Here is a 22,151-nt window from a genome sequence, read left to right on the forward strand (position 1 = left end):
TGGAGAGATTTTTAACAAGTTGAGATTGTTTTGGCCTTTCAGTTTCTTACCCAAATACTCCCTTTTTAAAAACTGTATTTTCTATATTTTCTTTCAACTGAGCTATTAAGACACCCTGAAATAGAAAAGCAGCCAGTGCCAGGATCAGAGATTGACTGTTCAGGTGGAATAAGCAGCAAATCCGAGTGGGGATCTGGGAGATGGGAGCTCAGGGAGGTGGTGGGAGCTCAGGGAGGTGGTGGGAGCTCAGGGAGGTGGTGGGAGCTCAGGGAGGTGGTGGGAGCTCAGGGAGGTGGTGGGAGCTCAGGGAGCTCAGGGAGGTGGTGGGAGCTCAGGGAGCTCAGGGAAGTGGTGGGAGCTCAGGGAGCTCAGGGAAGTGGTGGGAGCTCAGGGAGCTCAGGGAAGTGGGGGGAGCTCAGGGAGCTCAGGGAGGTGGTGGGAGCTCGGGGAGCTCAGGGAAGTGGTGGGAGCTCAGGGAGCTCAGGGAAGTGGGGGGAGCTCAGGGAAGTGGGGGGAGCTCAGGGAAGTGGGGGGAGCTCAGGGAAGTGGGGGGAGCTCAGGGAAGTGGGGGGAGCTCAGGGAAGTGGGGGGAGCTCAGGGAGCTCAGGGAAGTGGGGGGAGCTCAGGGAAGTGGTGGGAGCTCAGGGAAGTGGTGGGAGCTCAGGGAAGTGGTGGGAGCTCAGGGAAGTGGTGGGAGCTCAGGGAGGTGGTGGGAGCTCAGGGAGGTGGTGGGAGCTCAGGGAGGTGGGGGGAGCTCAGGGAGGTGGGGGGAGCTCAGGGAGGTGGGGGGAGCTCAGGGAGGTGGTGGGAGCTCAGGGAAGTGGTGGGAGCTCAGGGAGCTCAGGGAAGTGATGGGAGCTCAGGGAAGTGGGGGGAGCTCAGGGAAGTGGGAGCTCAGGGAAGTGGGGGGAGCTCAGGGAGCTCAGGGAAGTGGGGGGAGCTCAGGGAAGTGGGGGGAGCTCAGGGAAGTGGGGGAAGCTCAGGGAGCTCAGGGAAGTGATGGGAGCTCAGGGAAGTGGGGGGAGCTCAGGGAAGTGGGAGCTCAGGGAAGTGGGGGGAGCTCAGGGAGCTCAGGGAGGTGGTGGGAGCTCAGAGAGGTGGTGGGAGCTCAGGGAGCTCAGGGAAGTGGTGGGAGCTCAGGGAAGTGGTGGGAGCTCAGGGAGCTCAGGGAAGTGATGGGAGCTCATGGAAGTGGGGGGAGCTCATGGAAGTGGGGGGAGCTCATGGAAGTGGGGGGAGCTCATGGAAGTGGGGGGAGCTCATGGAAGTGGGGGGAGCTCAGGGAAGTGGTGGGAGCTCAGGGAGCTCAGGGAAGTGGGGGGAGCTCAGGGAAGTGGGGGGAGCTCAGGATGCTCAGGGAAGTGGGGGGAGCTCAGGGAAGTGGGGGGAGCTCAGGGAAGTGGGGGGAGCCATGGTTTGGGTTCTCCTAATTAATGCTGGAAAAGTCCCCGTCGTTCTCCATCACGAACAGATGCTCGTTCGGCAGCTTGGAGAACAAGGCAACTAAATATAGTAACAGTTGTCCCAGCACAAGTGCTGCCCTTCCATATTGTTTTTCTCCCTGTGTTTTCTTCCTCTTACCCCAAAGAAGGTGGTTTTGTGTCTTTATTGGTGTTTTAGAGGGCAAGGAGGAGTAAAAGCCTCTTAATTATGGCCCCTGTGACTGTGCTGTGCCGTCTCCTGTTCTGGGGGAACATCAGGATGTTCACAGTGGTAACCAAGTCCAGGAGAAACCTTGGATTTCAAGAAACAAATTGCTCTTTTAAAATTGACAGAAATAAATTGCTGATTGGGGCAATCTTGGAGGAGACAAATAACTTTTAAGGGTTTTTTTTTGGGGGGGGGGAAATGGGCTTTGTGTGGCTTTGCTGGTGTCTGTTTCTGAGGAGATGCTTCAGAGACTTCCTGGAGAAGTGGGTGGCACTTCAAACACAACTGCAGAAAAGCTGCCCTGACAGCGAGGGCCTGTTTGATTTCAGTGATTTCTAGACAATATTTGGTCAGTTTGTGAGAAAATGCTCTGTCTTGATGGCCAGGAGTGTAAGTTCAGTGGACTGAGGTGGTGCAGAGGGATTTGGGCAGCTCTGGCTGTGGGAGAGGAGAGCATTTGGTCACTGCTGGTGTGGAACACTCAGGAAAAACCTCATTCCCAATTGTGACACAGACAGGTCTGGCAGTGCCTTCCCAGGGAACAGGCTGGAGTTGGAAGGAACAGCCCTCCTGGTTTCCCAGTAAAACTCTTGACTTGGTTCCCAGGCTTTTATTGCTGATCATTGGTGAATAAATCCTTGGGTATCACTGGGAGGGTTGTCCTAACTCAGCTCTGCCTGTAGAGATCCCTCCACAGATGAGTTTTTATTGTAGGAAAATACAGAAGTGAGGCCACAGAGGGAACTGTTCCTGTTTTCTCTCTCCATTTGTGTCACTTTAGGTGACAGTATTTTCACATTGAGGTGCTGTCCTTTCCAGCTCAGAGCTATGGAGGGAGGGAGGGAGGGAGGGAGGGGACAATGTCCTTTGCTGGAGCAATGTCTGGGATATTGGGCAGCACCAGGACTTGTCTGTGCTGGTTTTACAAACACCTCCTGTAAGGTAACTGTAGTTTTGTGTAACACAAAGACCATGGGGGGATGTTTGGTTGGGAGACTTGGGCAGGGGGTTAAATTATTGCCCAGAATCAGAAGGGCAGGGCAGGTGTGGAAGAAGCAGATGAGTTTTGCCTCCTTGAGTCCTGTTTGGTTCCTTACCAAAGTCAGCTTTGCTCTGGGTGGAGGTTCATTACTTGGGTGGTTAATTGGGGTGATGGTGGTGCTGGGTTTGATGGTGGCTTTCCAGTAGATCTTTAATAATTCTGTTGCTGACGTGGATCCCCAAAGGCCCCGGAGCAGCCCAGGCCTCACCTCGTGGTGTCCCCGCCGTGTCAGGGCTGTGTCTGCAGCTCCTCCTCCCTCCCCCGAGGCAGAGTCACTCCGGGATGGCTCCTCAGCAGGCAGAGCTTCAGGAATCCTCTGGGTTCTGCTCTGGATTCTGCTCTGGGCCTGCACTTGAGGGGCAGGTGACGCCACTCTGGCTGAGGAAGGGCCTGGGTAATTATTTCAAAGAAACTTAATGAAAAGCTGCCAAGAGTGTAGATTTGGACTAAGCTTCTATTAAATGGTTTTACACGCTGAGCTGTGGTAGAAAGATAAGTCGATGTCACTTGGTCACAAAATTCTGTCACTGCTGAGCCTGCCTGGCATTGTTTCTCCTCTGAAGTTTCTTCAAAGGTCTGAGCTGTGTTTAGTTGTGATTATTTGTGATTTGATGTAACAGCTTCTGTTGTGGCTGAGCTGCTCCAGAGCCATGTTGGCTTTTGGTATTTCTTGCCCTTGCTGTAAATGCCTTTGGTACAACGACAGAATAATCCTTGCAGAGCACAACAAACCAGATCCCTTTGCTGAGAACTTGCAGTCCTTGCGAGGCGTCCGGAGGTACTGAATCCATTCATGAAGTCAGAGCAGGGATGAGAAAAGCCTTGTTGATGGTTTGTTATTCCTCCTTGCTTTTCATAGGGCAGAAAGTCATGCCAAGTTCTCGGGCAAGTGACCTTGTTGCTGTCTTAAGGTGTGTCCAGAATTAGGTCCTTGTCTTCGCTGAGGGCAGAGAGGCTTTCCATAAAAAAGGAAGTAAATACCCAAATGAGTAGAGGGCAGGTTGCAGATCTTGGGTGAGGAGGTGAGTCAGGTTGGACCTGGGGCTCCTCAGGAGTTTTGTTTTCGTGAGCTGGTGTGTCACAACTGCAGCCTGTGTTGTTGTGGTGGTGGTTTGACGCTGGTGCTGGTGTGTGAGGGAAGAGGAGGAGATGCCTTTGCACATGAAGAGGCACCTGAGAAATAACAAACATCCAAACAGCCTGCTGAGGGTGTTTGGGAAGGGGAAGGGTCTCTGCCCTGGCTGCTTTCAGGGCTTTGGGAGAGTTGCTGAATGTGAGTTGTGGAGCTGCCAATGGGGTGGATCCACTCTGGGTTTGGTGGATACCAAAAATAAGCACCAGTGAGATATTTCACTTGTGTTTTTCATTAAGTTCAGTGAACTTGCTGAGGTCTGAGAACGCCCTGAAACCGAAGACTACGAGGACAAACGTTGCTCAACAATGAACTGAGGAATATACTGGAAAAATGATTACTCTCCACAGTAAGATCCTGAGCTGCTGCATCTTGGGCATTCCAATTGAGGAATCTCGTGGGAGGAGCAGGACCCTGAAGATGGAATTTCCCAGTGTACAACCAGCCTTGCTGCCTGCCTTTGCTGGAGTCTTTGTGGGGATCAGACAAAAGCTGGTTTTTTGTTTCCCAGGATACCAGTCAGTGTTTCCCACCTGCTGACTGTCCACGCTCCTTTGGAGGTTTCACCTTTCTGCCTGGGCAGCTCAGATCTTCTGAAACCCATCCCCGTGGCTGCTCTGCACTGGTGCATTCCGAGGTGGTGAAGACTCCTGGATGAGGAATAAAACCCCAGCAACTACTTTGGTTTGTGCATTTCCATAGTTACTGTTTAACCTGCTGACGCTCTGTAATCGTGCCCTGCAATCTGTGGAATCCTGCAGTGTGAAGATAACATCCTTCAGTAAAAGAATAAACATTGTTCCAGGCTTTTCATAAATACACCAGCACATGCTCCAGGGCCTGCTGCAGTCTGCTCTGGCAGCAGGATGGACTGAAGGCACCACCTCTGAACTGGGTTGAAATAACATCCTTCATGGGATGGATTTTTCGGAAGCGTCTCCTGTAGCCCCTGCTCGTGTTTGGCTCTGGATTAGAGTTTGGATGTCTGTGCCCTGTCTGAGGTCCAGACGTTCATGGGCTCTTGGGTGAGAAGGCAGCAGAGTTTGGATGTGAAAGGAACAGCAGTTTTCCCCTCAGACAAACTGCTGATGGGAGGAGAGGAGCAGACTCGCAATGACCACGTTCTGCTTGAAGGCTTGGGCGTTTTTAAGAACAAAAGGGACCTTTTTTGCTTTCTTTCTCTTCCCCTTTTTAATTAGACTCAGCAACTTAAAAGTGAAAGCACATTTTTGTTTAAGCACACTTAGATCTGCAGCGTGAGCTTCCACCTCTGATCAGAGTGCCCTGAACCTGCTCTCATCTCTCCACTGACAAGCCAGGGAAGTCCAGACACTGCAGAAGGAATGAGAATGGCTGAGCTGCAGGGCTGTCTGCTGGATCCTGCCAGCTCTGTCTGCAGATGGAGACAGTGCTGAGCTGTGTGTGGGCTCCCCTTGGGTGTCCCTCTGTCCAGGCTGAAGGGCTTCCATGTCCTTTGTTAGCCCCAGGTGTGGGAGGAAATGAGAGCTCAGTTCAAATCAAGTTCCTGTCACGAAGGTGGGTCAGTGCCCCCTCAAAGCTGAGTTTCAGATGATCTTTTAGCTCACTAAAAACTGCCAGATTGTAGATGATTTTGTTTTAGCAAGTGGTAAATCACTTCCAGTTTTCCACCAGGTACAAAGTGGAGCTGGTTGTGTTTGTTGGCCATGGGGTTCACTGAGAGGAACTTGGTGTCCCTGTCACAGCTGGGTGAGTGCCTCCTGTCCCCACTGACAGTGATGGCTGCCAAAAGGACACAGAGGCTTGGTTAAAAGTTCCCTCTTGAAGCTCTCTGTGGCAGCTGGGGGGGACCTGTGATAGTTAATAGGGCAAAATAAGAAAAATAAATGGCCAAGCTGTACGTTTAAAGAAGTCATTTTGGAGGGAAAAAAAGTCTTCCGGCCTCATTATCATCCTCAGTGTGAGGGGAATAAAAGCTCAGGGTGGATGAGTATCTCCCTTGTGCACATAATCAACATCTGATTTAATTTCAGGGGCTCTGTGAGATGCTGCTCTTGGAAGGGCAGCTGGATATGCACCCAGACAGCCAACACTCTGCACAGTCACTGCCTTGTAATCAGAGTCTCAATAACCCTTTGGTGTTTTCTTAACTCTGAAACAACTCCTTGGGAGAATGAGCAGCAGAGAAGCCTTCCCATGTTTAAAAAATAAAAGTGGCTTCAATACCAGTGTTGTAGATGATAATCTGGTTGCGGGTACAGTGAGATTCACCGTTTTTTGGCAGCAGTTGAGCTCAGGAAGCATCTCTTCCTCTACATCCTTTCTGAGGTTACAGCCCCTGGGCTGTGCTGCAGTTCATGCTCTTGCCTAGCTCATGGCAGGCTGAGTTTTCAGAACTGGCACTTAAAGGTGAAGCTGATCACTGAAAGGGCATAAAATGAGGGGCAGCTTTCCCGGAGGTTGTGTTGGTGTACCTGGTTTTGTGGCAGGTGGTTCGGTGTACCTGGATGTGTCCCTGAACCACAGGAAGAGCCCCCTTGGTGTGGTGGTACCTGCACTCCTCCAGATACAGCTCTGCTCAGGTCTGTGGTGTGGTCAGGCCTCCTTTAGGTCAGCTCATAAAGCTGAGGTGTGAAACCTCACCCAGCGTTGTGATGAAACTCAGGTTTCCAGCTCGGCTTTGCAGAAGGTGGACTTTGTGTTGCAGCAACAAAAGCCACTGAAGCCTGGCTGGTTCAGGGGCTCAGCTGTGGGAAGTCCCAGGTCTGTGAAGAAGGTACCTGGAGCGCAGGGAGTCACTACAGACTGAACACACCTGGTGGTGCCGGGCTCTGTCCAGGCGCTTGTCCGTGGGGAACACGAGTTTCCTTGGGCTGACACCCGGTCCCCTTTCCCACCTGGCCCCCTTTCCTTGGGCTGACACCTGGCCCCGTTTCCTTGGGCTGACACCCGGCTCCCTTTCCTTGGGCTGACACCCGGCTCCCTTTCCTTGGGCTGACACCCGGCCCCCTTTCCTGGGGCTGACACTCGGCTCCCTTTCCTTGGACAGACACCCGGCTCCCTTTCCTTGGACAGACACCCGGCTCCCTTTCCTGGGGCTGACACCCGGCTCCCTTTCCTGGGGCTGACACCCGGCTCCCTTTCCTGGGGCTGACACCCGGCCCCCTTTCCCACCCGGCCCCCTTTCCCACCCGGCTCCCTTTCCCACCTGGCTCCCTTTCCTGGGGCTGACACCCGGCCCCCTTTCCTGGGGCTGACACCCGGCCCCCTTTCCTTGGGCTGACACCCAGCTCTGGACTGTGGGAGGTGGGTTAGTCACAGGGACAAGCACTTTCTCCAGGGCGATGCTGGTGGTGAGTCACAGAGCAACAAAATAACATTGACACATCCGTGCTGGGGACTGGCTGGGGCTGCAGAGCAGGAGCAGCTGGGAACGGGCTGTTTGTCCTCCCCGCTTTCACCTCTTAGCAGGAGGTGAGCTCTTGGATTTGGGGCTGTGAGTCCTTGGATCAGTGACTGATTTCCATCAGAAATGAATTTCAAACTTCTGTGCTGAACTGAAGCTGGTCACTTGTTCAAACTGAGCTGTGGTTCAAGAGGGAAGAGCAATTCCATCACTTGGGGTGGTCTCAGAGATGCCACCAAAATAATTTTCTTTCAAAATACCATTTCCTGTAAAACCTGCAAAACCTTGGTGAAGTTTGTAAAGTTTGTCTTTTCCTGGAGGAGTCTGAACCAGGGAGCACCAAGACTTGGGAAGCTTTAAGATGATCCACATTCCAAGTGCTCTGCAGTATGGCAGGGACACCATAATGTTGTGACTCTGCATTTTCCTCCATCTGCTGCCGAATCCATGCAGAGCAGAGCTCAGAGAAGCAAAACTGAGATGGGGAATTACCCTTTCATGTGCAATGAAACAACTTGATTAATCAAGAGATTCCCCCACGGTTGCGATGCGGCGCATTCTTAACATCAAATCCAACCAAATCCTGAAATCAGTCACGCAAAAGAACAGGCTTGAGCAATTCCCCCGCAGAAGGCGCCGAACGCAGCCTATCACCACCGGTGGTTTTGAAGCAAATCTGCAGATTATGCTTTAAGCTGGAAGGAAAAAAAATGCCCTGGAGATGGAATTCAGCAGCTCCGTGTCTGGCGTGTAGGAACGTGACGGCGCATCCGTGTGGGCTGGGGATAAAGAATCACAGCTCGTCGTGCTTGGTACAACACAGCTGAACATGCAGAGCTCCTACATGTTTCTGTAACCTTTTCATGCTTCTACAAATAGTGATATTTACTCTGATCTGCTTGGAGAGCGAGACTGAGGTGTCCCTGCCATGGGTATATCTCTTCCCCAATCAATTTTGAACCCGTTCTCCAGTTCCAGCTAAACCTGAGGGCAAAAGGGATCTTCAATCTGGGAGACACGAAGTTCCTTTGAGTTTTGTGAAAACAAGCGGTTTTAATAGAGGAGAGAGACCTGATTAGTGGCCCCATGGAGAGAAAAGCTTCAGTGAGAGCACAGCTCTTATTAGACATTAAAGAATCCACATGGGAGAGAGGTGTTCCTGACCGTGGGAAAAGCTGCAGTGGGAACTGGCAGTTATTGGATGCCGGAGAATTTGACCTCAAGACGTGTCCTAAGAAATGAGTCTTCGTTAGTTCTGCTCACAAAGCCACTTTATTATTTTTATAAAAAAAATAATATATATACCAATAAGCTGTGAGTGCTTTTCCTTAATTGTTCTGAGGACACAACTAGGAGAAGTTCCTTGGTAAGGAGCTGCCTCTGTGCTGGCTGGCTGGGGTGGCCAGTTGCCCTGGCAGCTGCCAGTGGGCAGTGCTGGGCTGAGCCCTCGGTGCCAGGGCTGGCTGGGGCTAGGCTGATGCAATGCCGGGTTCCTGACGCTGCCGGCAGCGAACTGCTGACTTGGGTGAGGAGGATATTAAATGTAGCCTGGCGAGATATTGCAGGGAGTGCCAGGAGGGTTTGTACTCATCCAGCTCCGTGTAATCCCTGTGTCCAGAGCATGGATTCAGCTTCCCCTCCCTCATCTCCATCCTGGTTTGAACTAGGACTCCTCCTGAGGGCTGTTCCGTGTTGTGGGGGTGTCCCAGTGGAACTGATGCTTCAGGGAATGGATGCCCCTGTATTCACGTATCACCTGATGTGTGTGTGCTGGAGCAGCTGACCCGTGGCAGAACTGGTTGTCACGGGGGTTGCAGAAACATTTCCCAATGTGTTGACTGTTGGATGGAATCGTTATTGGGACACTGGGGGGAACTGTGAACAAACCGTTTTAAATATTCTGTTTGTTCCCTCTCTGGTGGTACATAATAATTCCATTCATGAAGTAATACCTCAGCAGCATCCAAAAGGTCACTTTGCAATAAAGACATAAATAAAAGGTCTTACTTGTGGTCTTACAGTGAAGCTGAGCTGTAAAGCACGAGGCAAGCGCTTGTTCCCACATGGAGTTATCTCCGGACTGCTCCTGAACAGCAGAGGCATCAGGACTGTTGGTGAATGTGCCTGTGCTTGCTTTTTAATTTCCTACTTTGTCATCTCTTAGGGAGGGATTAGGAGTGCAGACAAAGCCCTGGCTGTTTCCCGTGCGTGGCAGGAACACGTGCTGTATCTCATTAACAAACCCCCGTTTGTAGTCGGCAGTTGGGAGGTTTCCCATTGAGGGCTGCTGGGGCATAAAGGGAGCTGCAAAGTCTGCAGGGATCCACGTTTGGGTGATTTGGGTGCTGGGGCAGGAGGACAGGAGTATGAACATCATGCTCAGGATGCACCCCAGCAGTGCCTGGCTGAGCTCTGTAACCTGGTTCGTTGTTTTTGCTCCTGAATTTTGATGTTTCCCTGAAGATCTTTATTACTTGGAGAAGAGCTGCAGAGAATGCCCTGAAGAACATGATTTTTCTCCCCCCAAAGGTCGCAGAGCCAATAAAGATCTCTCTAAACAGGTTTAAGCATCTCAGATTGCAATCTAGAAAATGATGGGAGGCTGGTAATTAGGGCATGTTTCTGAATACTGTCACAAGGTCTGGAAAACCAGCGCTCCTTGTGATACGAGGAGCTTTTATTTTGCCTGTCTCTGGGAAGGCAGAGGATTTCAAAGCTGCACATCCTGTGAATTTATCACTTGCTGCTGAGCTTTCCTACTCGTGATCATCCAGAGCTCTGTCCCAGCTGCTGACCAGGGCTTACTGTTACAGCAGTTTATCTATACCAGTGCCCCCAGTATGGATGACAGACAGGAGGAGCTGGAAACGACTGTGCAGCAGAAGATGATGTAGTTGCTATCATGGAAACATGGTGGGATGACTGGCACAACTGGAGTGCTGTAACCTCTTCACAAGGAACTGGCAAAGAAGGAGAGTTGGTGGGGTAGCCCTGTGTGTCAGGGAGAATTTGGGTTGTCTGGAGTTTAGTGATGGTGATGACAGGATCAGTGGTTATGGGAAAGAATCACAGAATTGTAGAATGGATTGGGTTGGAAAAGACCTCCGAGATCATCAAGTCCAACCCTTGGTCCAACTCCAGTCCCTTTACCAGATCATGGCACTCAGTGCCACGGCCAAGCTCAGCTTAAAAACCTCCAGGGATGGGGAATTCACCCCCTCTCTGGGCAGCCCATTCCAATCCCTGAGCACTCTCTCTGCAAAGAATTTCCTCCTTATCTCCAACTTCAATTTCCCCTGGCAGAGCTTGAGCCCATCGTGCCCCCTTGTCCTATTGCTGAGTGCCTGGGAGAAGAGACCAACCCCCACCTGGCCAGAACTTCCCTTCAGGCAGTTCCAGACAGTGCTGAGGTCACCTCTGAGCCTCCTCTTCTCCAGCCTAAACGGAGAATGGTGGGAAGGCTGACAAGGCAGATACTCTGGTGGGGGTCTATCCTACACCACCCAACCAGGAGATCTGGTTTCTTCAGAAGAGGCAGATGAAATACTCTCTAAGCAGCTGGGAGATGTCTCATGATCTCTGGCCCTTGTTCTCCTGGGTGAGTTCAACCTACCTCACGTCTGCTGGAAATAGAATCCTGTGGAGAGGAAGCAGCTTGGGAGGCTCGTGGAGTGTGTGCAAGACACACTGGTGAGGGAGCCAAGCAGGGAAGGTGCCCTGGTGGACTCTGTGCTCCTGCTGTGCCCTGAGCTCAGCTCAGCTGCAGCCAGGGCTGTGTTTGTCTGGAAGCATTTAAGGTACCGTTTGGCAAATTCCCTGGGGCTCAAAGGCAGTCCTACAGGGTGAAGTGGTTGTGCCTCAACAGGTGACAGTTCCCCACATTTGTCTGAGCTAATTTTAAGTGTAGTTTTCCAGGACTGTGGAGTTCTGCTTGTTCCTATCAAGATTCATCTCAGTGAATGGGAACGATTTTCATCCTAGTCCTGTACACACTTTTGTTGATGGTCTGCCCCTTGTTTTACTCTCTGCTACAGGTCAGCTACTGTATTTATGAAATAGTGCATTTTTCAGTACTTTTTGTTTAGATTCCTTTATTCCTCTATGTCTGCCAGCCCTCGAGTCTCCTTCCATGCCAAGCACGTGGTGATACTGTCAGGCTTGGAGTAATGCTCTGCATTACTTGAGGCAGAGTTGAATTCCAAAGACTTGTGCTGCTCAGGTCGGAGGGTGCTGAAATACCATCTCATATCACTCTTGATATGAAATTCCCTTTATAAAAATATATGTAAATACATTTCATGGCAAGTAAGCATGTGGCTCTAAAGAATACGAAGCTTGGAACATGGTGGGGGGTCATTTTCTTAGGAAAAATGTGTTTTAACTGCTCCGTATTTTATTTATTATATTGCAACCCTTGTTGTGATCAGTTACAGCTCTGTAAGCTTTGCAAACGCCCGTGTAGAGGCACAAGTTCCCTTTGTGTTGCTGGCTCAGGAACTCACAGTGGTGAATATTAAACACCTTTTGTGAGCGGTACGGGCGGGGACGCTCTCTGTGAGCTGGTGGGGCTGGAAGCTGCTGCTTAACTCTGAGCAGGATTTCTGCAGGGGAGTTGTCACCATGGCTTGGTGTCCTGCTGCTGGTGAGATCCCATTGTGGTGGGTGCTGCTGGTGAGATCCTGGTGTGGTGGGTGCTGCTGGTGAGATCCTGGTGTGGTGGGTGCTGCTGGTGAGATCCCGGTGTGGTGGGTGCTGCTGGTGAGATCCTGGTGTGGTGGGTGCTGCTGGTGAGATCCCAGTGTGGTGGGTGCTGCTGGTGAGATCCCAGTGTGGTGGGTGCTGCTGGTGAGATCCCAGTGTGGTGGGTGCTGCTGGTGAGATCCCAGTGTGGTGGGTGCTGCTGGTGAGATCCCATTGTGGTGGGTGCTGCTGGTGAGATCCTGGTGTGATTGGTGGGTGCTGCTGGTGAGATCCTGGTGTGATTGGTGGGTGCTGCTGGTGAGATCCCAGTGTGGTGGGTGCTGCTGGTGAGATCCCAGTGTGGTGGGTGCTGCTGGTGAGATCTCAGTGTGGTGGGTGCTGCTGGTGAGATCTCAGTGTGGTGGGTGCTGCTGGTGAGATCCCAGTGTGGTGGGTGCTGCTGGTGAGATCCTGGTGTGGTGGGTGCTGCTGATGAGATCTCGGTGTGGTGGGTGCTGCTGGTGAGATCCTGGTGTGGTGGGTGCTGCTGGTGAGATCTCAGTGTGGTGGGTGCTGCTGGTGAGATCCTGGTGTGGTGGGTGCTGCTGGTGAGATCCTGGTGTGGTGGGTGCTGCTGATGAGATCTCGGTGTGGTGGGTGCTGCTGGTGAGATCCCGGTGTGGTGGGTGCTGCTGGTGAGATCCTGGTGTGGTGGGTGCTGCTGGCAAGGCTGCTGTGTTGTGGGTTCTGCTGCTTTTTGGTGTGTCATTTTCTGTACTGGGAAGTGGCTGCAGGTGCCATTGGGGTGGGCCAAGTTCCCAGGCTGTGGCTTGAACATCCGTGATAGCAGAAGACCCTTGAAAGGATGTTCATGGAGTCAACAGACATCCATGAGCCTGACTAGAAATCTCTGTGGATCTGGTGGTGACATCCTGCTTTGTGGAGCTTTAGTATCTCCCCATCTTGGATTTATTTCCCTGTGCCTGGAGCAGACCTGCTTTGTGCAGGGGGAATGCAGGGCTGGTGTGCCCCCAGCATGGGGTATTTGGACTGATCCAGAGCCGGGAATGAGGAGCAGAGGCACAGACATCTGGCGAAGTACTATTTCAGGTCACATTATTTTGTTATGAAATAACAACAAAGCCAGAGGAATGTGATTGGCCAAGGAAAGCTTCAAGCTGTGCGAGTGTTCTACTGAATAATGCAGGCTGGGGCTTGCCGGGGTTATATAATCATGGAGGAGGAAGGAGCTTGAGTGTGGCACAGAAGAATCAGCCGAGCTTTTCAGATGGCTGAAGATACCTGGGTGCAGTCAAAGGGAACCCGAGTGAATGTACTCAGATGTCCTGCTGGATCAGGGTGTCTTGTCAAATCATGCTCATAATGAGCGGTGCAGGAACACGCACAGAAAGCTCTGCTGTGTTATTTTGGGTCTTGCAGGACGTCTTACATTTGGTAGTATCTGGAGTGTAGTGTTGTGTTGGCTTAGAAATAAAAATGCAGTGAAGTTTTCTAGGCCATATGGAGCTGACCTGCAGAACTCTGTGGTGGTGGAGATGGTTGGGTGTAAAAGGTGCTCACAAGCTCGGGGGGAGCTCAAGGTGAGAAACAGGGAGGTACCGTGACTTAAAGTGGGGTTTGGTTTATATTAAAAAATGAACTCTCCCTGGTTTCCACCCACCTTTTCCTATCGTGTGTAGATCACCCTATGAAGATCTTAATCAGCTTTATGGAATATTGCAGCTAAGCTGACATGGTTTATTGGACATGGAAAGCTGAGGTTGCCATACCCCGGTGTAGGTGTAGGGCAGGTTGTGGGGTGACTTTGTGTCTGGGTGACACGTCGCCCCTGGGGAGGAGGAACCAGCCCGGCCTTGCATTGGCAGAGGCTGCGTTTCCCAACCCTGCCGGTACGGGAGGAAGAGCTGGGGAGGAGGAAGGGCTGGAGAGCGAGGGAAACATGCCGAGCAGCCGTGCCAAGAGCCCAGGGACACTTCAGCTGCTTGAATATAGAGGTGCTTTGATCTGCAGTGAATAAACCGATAATGCTTAAATTATGAATTCCTTTGTCTGAAAAGCTGGATTAGCGTGGCTTTGTTCGGGCCGTGATTACATTGAGCAACATTCTTTCTGCGAGGGCCGCTCGGTGCGTGTTTCCAGCCGGGGGCTGCGCTGTGCTGGCGGAGGGGCTCGGTGACATAACAGCTCCTGCACATCCTCGTCTCCTCTGCTTCGGGTTGAACTGTAAACCCACCGAAAACACAGCCAGGGTCGCCTTCGCTGTGATACGGAGCTAATGATTAATGGGCAGGAGCCGCGGACGGGAAGAGCCACTAGAACACCTTGTTTTCGTTAGTCTGCGGAGCCGGAGCCGAGCGAAGGCGCCTCTTTGTTTCTGTTGGTCTGGCAGCGATTGCAAAACGCAGCCTTGGGAAGGGCTGACGCGCAGGTGGAGCGATAGGAGACGGAGGTTGAGAGGAGCCGCTCTGCCAACACTGTCAAAGGTCGCGGCCGTGCCTCCCCTGGGCTTTTGTCCCCTCTTCCCAGCCCTCTGCCGGGACAAAGGTCTCTCTCGGAGCGCCTTCGCCTCCATCTTGCCTTCTCTTTGGCGTGAGCAGACGCGGTGCTGTCGCCGCCTCTCCTCCCCCGGCCCTCCCGAAAGCACGGTGGTTTTTTCGCTGTAACGTGCTCTGTCTGTGCTGCAGTGAAGCCGTGCGGTGATGCGGCACTGCAGATCTCCCTCCTCTCCCCGCGGTCTCCTCCCGGCAGCGTCTGCCAAGACGGGAGCAGCTCGGAGAGGCGCCAGTGGGTGCGGCCGGGCCGGATCCCTCGCAGTGGATCCTCCGGCGGGGACCGAAGGGTGTCTGTAATCGCATGGAAAATGCAACCCTTCCTCTTCCAGCAGCTGCCCCGGAGTACCCGGGGCCGGTTTTCTTTCATCGACCCCCTTCTGCTCCCTTTCTCCTCCCCCCGCCTGCCCCCCTCGCTTTCAGCAAAGACGATTGTCACAGATTATCCCGAGGGCTCGTCAAGGGTACGGGGCAGGACACCAAAGCACAGCGTATATTTATGTGTCTGGATAACGGCTGGATTAAAGGGTGCCATCTCCGAGGGGAGTGATTCAGTACCGCGGCTGCAGTGAGGGGCAGGAGCTGCCTCCCCCATGCATTTCTTAGAAAAAAAATATTTTTTTAATTACTGAAGTACACTTCTCCCAATATAAAAATTAATACTGGGAAGAGTTGTGCATTTGCTGGAGATTTTTATGGTATGTGGGAACCATATTACCTGTATGTTTTGTATCCTCTCTGGGCAGCATTACCTTGAATATTGAACATTTTAACACATTCTGGATGTTCTGCAGCAAAAGAAAAACGACTGAGGTCTGACTGTGTGTATGTATAATACACATACGTGTCAGGATTTCAGAATGGGGCAGTACCTGTTGAGGTGCTCAGAGCCCAGTTCTGATGTCACTGCAGGCAGCACTTCGTGTGAGGTGGGCTGTGGTCACTGCAGGCAAAGGACAATTGGAATTTTAGGGATTTCGGTATCATTTAAGATATTATTCTTCCCCTCCTCCCTCCCACCCCAAAATTGTAGGCAAATATGGGCTCGTGTTGCCAGGAACTGAACATGTTAACAGCAAAGCAGAGTTCGTGTCTTAACCAGTCTCTCTGGGAACTACATGGTGTAGAAGAACTCCCTGGATATGAGGGTTGGAGCCCTTACATCTTTGTTTGTAGAGAACCAGCGCTGAAACACATGTCAAAGGGTTGTCCTAACCAGGATTCCTAATTATTTTCCTATTTTTTGTCACGTTCATTCATGGCATGAACATTTTCTCAAATAGGCTCTTTCCTGTCTTCCTTCCCCCTCCTTCCGTTCCTGTTCCTTCTCTCTCTACATCTGGCATATCCAATTAGGCCATTTTTTTTCCTCACACAGATTTTATTAACCATATCCTCTACTTTTCTGGGCTTTCTAAATCTTGCCTTCAAGGCAAGATAACCGTATCCAACTTCTGAAGGGTGCAAACTTTAGGAAGCACTTCCATTTCACAGTGTTTGAAACTTCTAATTGAATAAAGCAGATAGAAATAAGAAAAAAACAACCAGTTTGGTATCACAAATTGAGAAACTGCCAAGAATTAACGTCACTGTTTGTACCCAGGAGTACAAAGGTGACAAGGTCTGCTCTGGGGAGCTGAGAGACAAGAACATGCCCTGTATGAAACTGTGTCTTTTTATGGCCAACAAGGCACTTTTTGACTCAGAAGAGCCTCTTGTTTGCACACACCGTGTTCAGTGGAGTATGAACCAGGGAAAAAAGGGCTCTAAATCCAAACCAGGTTATATGTAAGTGTAGTAGGTCAGGCTGGAATGAGAAGGCAGCAGTGAGCAAGGCAGGTTTTCAGATCGTATTTAAGGATTAGTCATCCACCAACAATGATGAGATTGTGAGGTGTAGGGAAAGCCAGGCCGGGAGCCGAGGCGGGCGCGGGATCCGACTCAGCCCGGCCCCTCCATTCCCGTTCCCTTCGTGTGTGGCTGAAAACTGTGCCTGGGTAAGGTCTGTTTACACCTGTTCAGCCTCATGGAATTTACAAATACTTCCTGATTAGGTTTTTTATTCATGCGTCCCTTTCCTCTATGTCGGCACATTCATAAATGTGTTTTTTGCCTCTTTTTGTCCTGGATTACCAACTGCAGTTCAAAGCCTTTCCCTGGTTTGCTGAGAATCTCTTGGCTGAGAGAACTGAGCACCCAAAATGCAACATGCAGCTGTTGGCTGTTAAAACATCACCGTGCTCATCCCTCCCATTTTATCCCTTCGGCTGTGAGTTGATGCAAGTTATCCAAATATGTTTTTCCATCTTGTTTCCCTGTGTACACAAACATGTTTGGGTTTATTTTTATTTTACGTAGACATTTACTCATCCCTAAGTGCCGGTGTTGCAGTTACTTAACATGCATTAGGCGGGGTGGTGTCACGTTCCTGCTGACGTTCCTCAAGGCTCCTGTTGTGTGGCTTGGTCCGTGCTGGGGGTGGGAACTGAGCCCCATCACAGCCTGGGCTGGGGGTGCTGGGTTGGCTCCGTGTCCTGCGAGATGTTGGAGAGAGAGATCAGGAATGAGGATCACCCTGAAGACTGGATTAAATACAGATTGGAGTAGTGGAATTGCTGTGTCAAGGTCACTTGTTTCCTAAGAAGATGGTTGGGTGTCTGTATTTTTACTCGTGACACGGTTTTGTTTTAATTGTGCCTCTCCTGTCTGACTAATGACACACAAATTGTTCTGGTTTGAACACCTTTCTGTTCCTTCAGAGCTGTTGTTGCTGCTCCATTGTTGTCAACGGGCGATCCCTTGGTTGGCTCCCCACACCACCAGAGGGGCTCAAATGTAAACATGGAGAGTTTAAATGGCCTTTTCCCCTCTCCAAATGGCTTTTCCCCTCCTTTTAGAAACGCGTCTCCCACCCATTGATTTCCCTGCGGCATGGGAAGGGCAAAGGGTGGGATGTTTGTTGTGCAGGAGACAATGTTACTAAACGTGGTCTTTTCCCACCAGCACTAACCTGTGTGCTCTGCTTTGCTTCTCTTGCAGATATGGACGTGTGGAAAGTGTCAAAATCCTCCCCAAGAGGGGGTCGGAAGGCGGAGTGGCAGCGTTTGTGGATTTTGTGGACATCAAAAGTGCACAGAAGGCACACAACTCTGTCAACAAAATGGGAGATAGAGACCTACGGACGGATTATAATGAACCAGGAACCATTCCCAGTGCTGCTCGGGGATTGGATGATACAGTTTCCATTGCATCTCGTAGTAGAGAGGTTTCTGGGTTCAGAGGAGGTGGCGGGGGGCCCACTTACGGCCCCCCACCATCGCTCCATGCACGGGAAGGACGTTATGAGCGGAGACTCGATGGGTAAGTTCCAAGGTTTCTCTAGGCAGGTATTTTGTATTTGATATGGTGAGAAACACAAACTCGTATCTAGGGCCCCCAGATGGATTTAAAATTTTGGGAATTATCTATGTTTCCTATTTTGGGTTGGAAACGGAAGTGATTTCTATGCCAGTGGCTGGTACCTTGTGGATCCATAGAGGATGTGTCCTGCAGCTGGTTGGATATCTACCTACACTTGAAATAAGGTGGTTTTAAGATGGAAGATTTCCTTTGGCCAGCATCGATATTGGAGTTACTCTTTTCTAGAAGTAACGATCCCATTTCTTGGATAATATTAAGGCCTTGCTGGATGTATCCCTGCTGCAGATGGAGCTATCTTACTCTACAACATGTGGTGAAGTTCTCTGTGGAGTATCTTCGGAATACTAGACCCTAAAATTCGGTGACAGCTCGATGCCTAGTTCTCAGTCCTCACAGTACGCAGTGGGTATGTTAATTGGATTGTCACCACAAAATTCCTAGTAAGACTTTAATGATGCAGCCCCTTGGATTCTACCGACAACTCTTAGCCATGGAAATAACGCTTGGATGGAGAAGACCGAAGGCAGCTTGTGATGGTTCCATTTTGGATCTACATCATTTCCAAGTTATTGGGATTATTCTTTCTGATGGTATTGGCAAAAAGAGATGATGGACATTACTAAATTTTGGAAATTATAGTGTTTCATTTCTTTTTTTTAATGCTGGGATAAGAACTACTGCCTTGAATTTATTGGATGGTATACAGTCAAGACGCCAGTAGCCATGGGGAGTGGATTACTATCTAGTCTCTTAAAAAGCTCTCTGCTGCTCCACATTAAACATACTTTAGCTTTAAGGACGTGGTGCTAATACCATTTGTGGATACACCAGTGAGAAGTGACTGGGCTGGATGGTTACCAAGGCGGCCAGAGGATGCCTGTGGGCAGCAGCATCGGGGCCCTCGGGCCTCGGGGAATCTTCTACCAGCTGCTTGATTCAGACTTAGGGATGGAAGTTAAAATAATGGATCTATTTAAGTGCCTTCTGTCTCAAGAAAGAAGTCTGGGGGTTTCAGAGTTACAGTTTCAGTCTGGGACTACTTCCGTCCAGTGGAATTTTTTTTTTGTGTCTTGTCACTAAGATTTTTTTTTTCTTGTTGGTTCATCTAAAATATCATTTGACACCCTTGCCCATTAAGAAGGTGGATTACCCCTGTAAGAGGGGCCAAAATTGGGGAAGTTATGTTCACAATTCTCTCCCTAGATTTAATTGGGAATATAGGTCGTGTTTCCACACTTGGAAAAGGTTGGTATGTCCTGCCCTGTGTATATTAGCCCCTCTCCTAACCCAAGTCAAACCCTCTCTTTCCACTAACTCCAGTAGCACTTAGTACTAATAGATGAATGAAGAAAGCACTGTAGCCAGTAGCTGTTCAGCTCTGCTTCCTCTGTCTGTCTTCTGTGTCTTTCTCACGGATAAGGATTTGTTCTCTCTGTCAGCTCGTAGCAGTAACCCGCTAGAAAGTACTGCTTTTTCTCTGACCTCATTAAATCAGCTCTCACTGATTAACACCTCCAGGATGCTAAATGCAATTGTTTATAAGAGTGTTGATCTTGGTCCTTCAAAAGGGGGGAGGAAAAAAAAGCAAACCAGAGAGACAGTTCTGTGCCAGATCCTGAAATATGTTTCCAAATTCCATTGTTGCAAGCAAGAGGTAATGGAGATAGAAAGGCAACAATGAATTTCTAGCAGATGTGGAAGTTAATGATATTCTGCTGCACTGGTTAAGCTGTTTCTTATATATAATTGGAGAGAAAAAATACAGGCAAAACGTGAGCAAGCTCCATAGAAAGCTTGATATAACAACAGAGGGTGAATATATTGAGAGGATTAAGGATCTAGTGATTCATTGGAGAAGGAATGGAAGGAACTCCCTGAGATGCTAATCAAAAAAAAGATTTAAATCCAATTTTCAGTCTGTGAAAGATCCCTGAAATATTTCTGCAGTTGGAACTAGAGCTGTGATGCAGGAGAGGAGGAGGAGGCACAAGGCAGAATTGGGTTATCAGGATTCAGGGGGATTGAAGTGACTCATAACTCATTCTGAAGGAAGAATCAGAGAGAAGGCTGAAAAAAAAGGTTAAAATGTCCTTCATAAGATGGATAATTAATTTTTAAATTAACTTTCACTACCCTGATATATTTAGAATTTTACAAGTATTTTTTAAACATTCAGCGTAATCATTTTGGATCTTCCATTTTGTGGATGTAACTGAGATGTACCATCCTGGTACTTCTAAATTAAATTACTCAGCTATTTGTAATGTTCCTTTATCTTTCAGTTTTACTACCTCTTTATTTGAGAGATCACACTTACTCAGAACACCACTGAGCCTTTCTCAGTTGGCATCCAAAATGTTGGAAATACTGAAACAACTGGACCGTAGCAGTGTAGTCATGGAGATAGAAATTCTGTGATTGCAGCAACAGCAGCAACCACAACAAAAACACCTCCTAAAAATTGGATTCCTGCTCCTTGAGTAGAGTCTTAGTATCTTTTGGGGACCTGCATCCTTGCAGTTTAACATCAGTAATGGAGATGTGTGTGAGTGTAGCATTCTGGTGAAACCAAAATTCCCTCCAAGAGGGTGAAATACTTTAGAACAGCAACATGAAATGCCCTGATTTTCTGGGAGTTCTCTATGGGTTATGCCACCCCTTTTGAAAGCAGCTTTTTACCTCTGGGTCATGCTTTGCACGGAGGCTTTCATGGCTACAGCCCAGCTTGTAGTGCCATTTTTGCAGAAGGATAATTGCAAGAGCTCCAGTAATTACCAAATCTCAGACAAAAATTCTGAAGCTCTTAAAGCAAAAATGGAGAGAAAAAAAAGAAATCAATGGCGATGTCCACAAACATGAAATTTTTCTTTTTTACTAAATTTAAAAGAACCAAAACCAAACCTCAGTGAAATGAGGATTCTCTGCTGGAAAGCAGAATTTTCTTTGCTATGCAGGGAAGATGCTGGTCATGAAAGCCCCATACTGTGATTAAACTGAAATGATTGCTCAGCTTGATCGTATATGAATATAACTTTGGAGTCAAGTAAAATGTTTTGGAGTTTGTCAGTGTTTGCTTGGGAGGTCATTGCTGGTTAGCAGAGAAGCAGTCGCACAAAGGGCCGAGTGCTGCTGTGAATGTTTGCATGATTTGCTTGTAGTTGTGCCTGCCCCTTTCTGACGCGATGTTTTTCCCCCTTCCCAAATGCAGGGCTTCAGATAACAGGGAGCGTGCTTATGAACATAGTGCCTATGGACACCATGAGCGGGGGACGGGAGGATTTGATCGGACGAGACATTACGATCAGGATTACTATAGAGACCCTCGAGAGCGGACTTTACAACACGGGCTCTATTACACTTCTCGGAGTCGAAGTCCAAACCGTTTTGACGCTCACGACCCCCGTTACGAACCTAGGGCCCGGGAGCAGTTTACATTGCCCAGTGTGGTACACAGGGATATCTACAGGGATGATATTACGCGGGAGGTACGAGGCCGGAGGCCGGAGCGGAATTACCAGCACAGCCGGAGCCGGTCGCCGCACTCGTCGCAGTCCCGGACGCAGTCCCCGCAGCGGCTGCCCAGCCAGGCCGCCCGGCCCGCCCGCTCTCCCAGCGGCAGCGGCTCCAGGAGCAGATCCTCCAGCAGCGACTCCCTCAGCAGCAGCAGCAGCACCAGCAGCGACAGGTAGGTCCCTGTTCTGGGCTGTTCTCTGGGCCGGTGAGGAGTTGTGAGCCCGGGCTGTGGAATGATGAGGCGTCCCGTGGCCGAGTGTCTGTCACTGATGGAGACGTGACCGGGAGTGAAATGTCAGAAGGCTCGTTTGGAATGGGATGGGTCTGAGGGAACACTGTTGGCGTCCTTAGTTCTTTTCCATGGTGGATCCATGCAGTGTCCGTAAGGCACTGGCTGGGTGAAACAGAGATGTCGGACACGCGGCCTGGCTGCCTGTGGGCTGGGAGGATGGTGTGACTTTGGGTGCTTGGAGAACAGAGTGACTCAGATGTAGCTGGAGAACAGGGTCACTGTAAGTGCCTCACTGAGGGAATAAGCACATTTTCAGGTCAACTACTCTACAGGCCCCAGTTTAAGGCTTTGGGAAAGGGTGAGTGGTGCTGTTCCGTTCCCTCTCATTCCCTGTCACTGCTGAGATTTAAAAGGCTGATTTGTCCCTTTCCCATTTTTTCCTCTGCTTCCTCACAGCAAAAAGTGTAGATGTGGAAGAATTAAAATAATCCAAGGTTGCTGTTCCTGGCAATGCACCCATGTGCTTG

The 22,151-nt window shown here is 50.0% G+C and overlaps 1 protein-coding gene across 2 annotated transcripts in view; it reads left to right on the plus strand.

The window, feature by feature from the left end:
• The window catches only part of SPEN (spen family transcriptional repressor), an 82,752-nt gene that overhangs the window by 4,364 nt on the left and 56,237 nt on the right, over nt 1–22,151 (plus strand). For both annotated transcript variants that reach the window (XM_071575760.1, XM_071575761.1), the window contains exons 2-3: nt 17,499–17,819; nt 21,088–21,564. In XM_071575760.1, the coding sequence (XP_071431861.1) occupies nt 17,499–17,819; nt 21,088–21,564 (798 nt within the window). The remainder of the gene's footprint in view (nt 1–17,498; nt 17,820–21,087; nt 21,565–22,151) is intronic.

This window comes from Pithys albifrons, chromosome 22 (assembly GCF_047495875.1).
Source record: "Pithys albifrons albifrons isolate INPA30051 chromosome 22, PitAlb_v1, whole genome shotgun sequence".
Classification (NCBI taxonomy): Eukaryota; Metazoa; Chordata; class Aves; order Passeriformes; family Thamnophilidae; genus Pithys; species Pithys albifrons.